Source organism: Erigeron canadensis, chromosome 7 (assembly GCF_010389155.1).
Source record: "Erigeron canadensis isolate Cc75 chromosome 7, C_canadensis_v1, whole genome shotgun sequence".
NCBI classification, from domain to species: domain Eukaryota; kingdom Viridiplantae; phylum Streptophyta; class Magnoliopsida; order Asterales; family Asteraceae; genus Erigeron; species Erigeron canadensis.
In genome coordinates this window covers 22156158-22158566 of record NC_057767.1, presented here as the reverse complement: position 1 = coordinate 22158566, position 2409 = coordinate 22156158, and the positions used below count along the sequence as shown (strand labels likewise).

Here is a 2409-nt window from a genome sequence, read left to right as displayed (position 1 = left end):
ATATAAACGATTACATATAAACCAGCGTAGCTCCCGAATAGAAGTAAACACATGATTCGGACCAAGCTCCGGATCCAACATAATAGAACAAATAGAATGTCATGTGAATAACACATGACCGACCAACAGGACAAGATGATGTAATGCTAAGCCAATTGCCGTTGAGGGAGGTACGCTCCCAACGGGCTCCAAATCGTACTAAAACGTCATAGGAGACAAGTACTCAGATCTTGTCTCCCCAACCTCTATAAATACTTATCTCAATCATTCATTTGAGGATGATGTTTTCACACACAACACACTTTGCTCTGATTATTTTAGTGGCGTGGAGTAGTCTCCATCACCAATAGGGATCCGCCAATAAACATAATCAACCTTCTTCTGACCCTCCTTTAGCAAGTTCAACCCTTTAGTAATTAGACGACGAAATACGTTTAAACACACCTCAAAGCAACTAAACACATACAGTAATAAAGAAGACCAAATAAAGCTATTCCTTTTCCAGAAGATTTTCCAATGCATAAAGTTTGCAAAATCAAGGTTTCATCTTTTAACTCTCTAATGAGTCCACCTGGAAAACGCTCTTTCCTCAAATGTATCCATATACAAGATCACCCTCTTGAAATACAACATGTTTCCGGTGTTGATTCGCCCTTTCTTGATAACGGAGATTATGTTGTATTATTTGGTCACGTACCTATAGGTGAAGATCTTGAATCTGTGGGCTGGTTCTATTTCTTAATACTAAAAAGATCGGGTATGGTTCAGAGTCAGGCGACACCTATGCTCCATTTGACCCAGGTGGAAGTTACGGAAAAACTCGTGGACGAGTTTTTTCGAAGAAGAGGAGAATGATGTAGGAGCATCAATATAATGTTAATATTTTTTATTTGTTGTGTTTCCTAGTTTATTTGATTTAGTTTTCTAAATTATATGGTTTCCTTGTTATTATTCTCATCTATAAAATGGGATCTTAGGTTTGATTGTTAAGGGAGTTTAATGATTATTGAAATAGAAGAACAATGTTCTTAAACCTTTTGGTTCGATTTTATAGTCGTTGATTATTCATTATGTTCTTGAGCCATTTGATCGCTTCCAATCTGCATCAAAATAACAAATAGTTGGGTTATCTAAATCAAATTTTGCTACCACAAACCAAGTGATGATGTCAAAAGAAAATCAGGATAGACTTCCTCTAACAATTGAAGATTTGGGGGAGGGAGTTGACCGCGATCTCCCGTGCGAGATGGAGAGGGCTGTAGCGAGTTGGGGTAGCTTCGAGTGCCACGATCGCGAGCTCCATGTGAGCTGGGGTGAGCGAGCTTCAAGCTCGTGGAAGGTTGAAAATGAGAATGAGAGGCAAGGACCAAATGTCTAATTTTTTAAACGGTCATGTGACCGTTGGGGGGGGGGGGGGGGGGACTGGGGGTATAAAGGTGGACGCTCTTGGGACTAAAAGTGACAATCTGCCAAAATTTATTTTTAAGTCCTATATATACAGCCGAATTTAAACACTGCCAAATCCCATTTTTACTCTATATTTCTCAATTTAAACACAACTATTAACATATTTTCATCATATGGATCCATTATCCTCATCATCTTCATCATCGTCGTCGTCTGTAGAGATTTCTTCGGCTTTAGAATTTTCAATTCCTTTTTCATTTCCGGATTTATCCACGCGTAGTAGCTTATCTATTTCGCAAAGTCTTCTTGACGCAGTTGAAGACGACACGACAAGTTCCACCGAAACCCGCGCCTACATCGAGCAGTTTCGTGTACGAGCTCACGAAACTCTTATGCGTGACTATTTTGTTGAAAACCCAAAGTTTGGCTCGGTTTGGTTTCGTGAAAGATTTCGAATTAGTCAAAGGTTGTTTTTAAAAATTGTTAGTGATATTGAGCAACGTTACGTTTATTTTCAAGAGCGTGTAGATCGGTCGGGGAAAAAAAGTTCTACTGCCTTATAAAAATGCACATCCGTGGTGGAACAACTCGGAACGGTTAACCCTCCTGATAACTTTGATGACTACTTATGCATGGCAGCGAGAACTTCTCACGAAAGCCTTGATCATTTTTGCACCGCGATCATCGAGTTATATCATGACGAGTACTTTCGTAGGCCAACTAGTCATGACGATGCACGCTTGTACGAAGCGCATGAACGGAGACACAAGATTCCAGAAAAGCTATGAAGTCTTGATTGTACGCATTTTGTTTGGAAAATTTGTCCTAAAGCGTTGAAGGGACAATATAAGATGAAGTGGATGAGATACAAGATGAAGATGTCCATCATCGTCTTCGATATGATCTTACAGAGCACATTGGGAGACAAAATTTAGCCCATCTCGACGACCTGACGGCTCAACCAACACCGATTACCGATTTATTTATGTAGTTTCCTAATAA

At 39.7% G+C, this 2409-nt stretch overlaps 1 protein-coding gene across 1 annotated transcript; it reads left to right on the top strand.

Moving 5' to 3' along the window:
* Positions 1-1580: 1580 nt before the first annotated feature.
* On the top strand, positions 1581-2195 carry LOC122609096. The gene is made up of 2 exons (XM_043782156.1): positions 1581-1953; positions 2047-2195. Exons 1-2 carry the CDS (start codon positions 1581-1583, stop codon positions 2193-2195), a joined length of 522 nt encoding a protein of 173 aa, XP_043638091.1.
* The last annotated feature ends 214 nt before the right edge of the window (positions 2196-2409 follow it).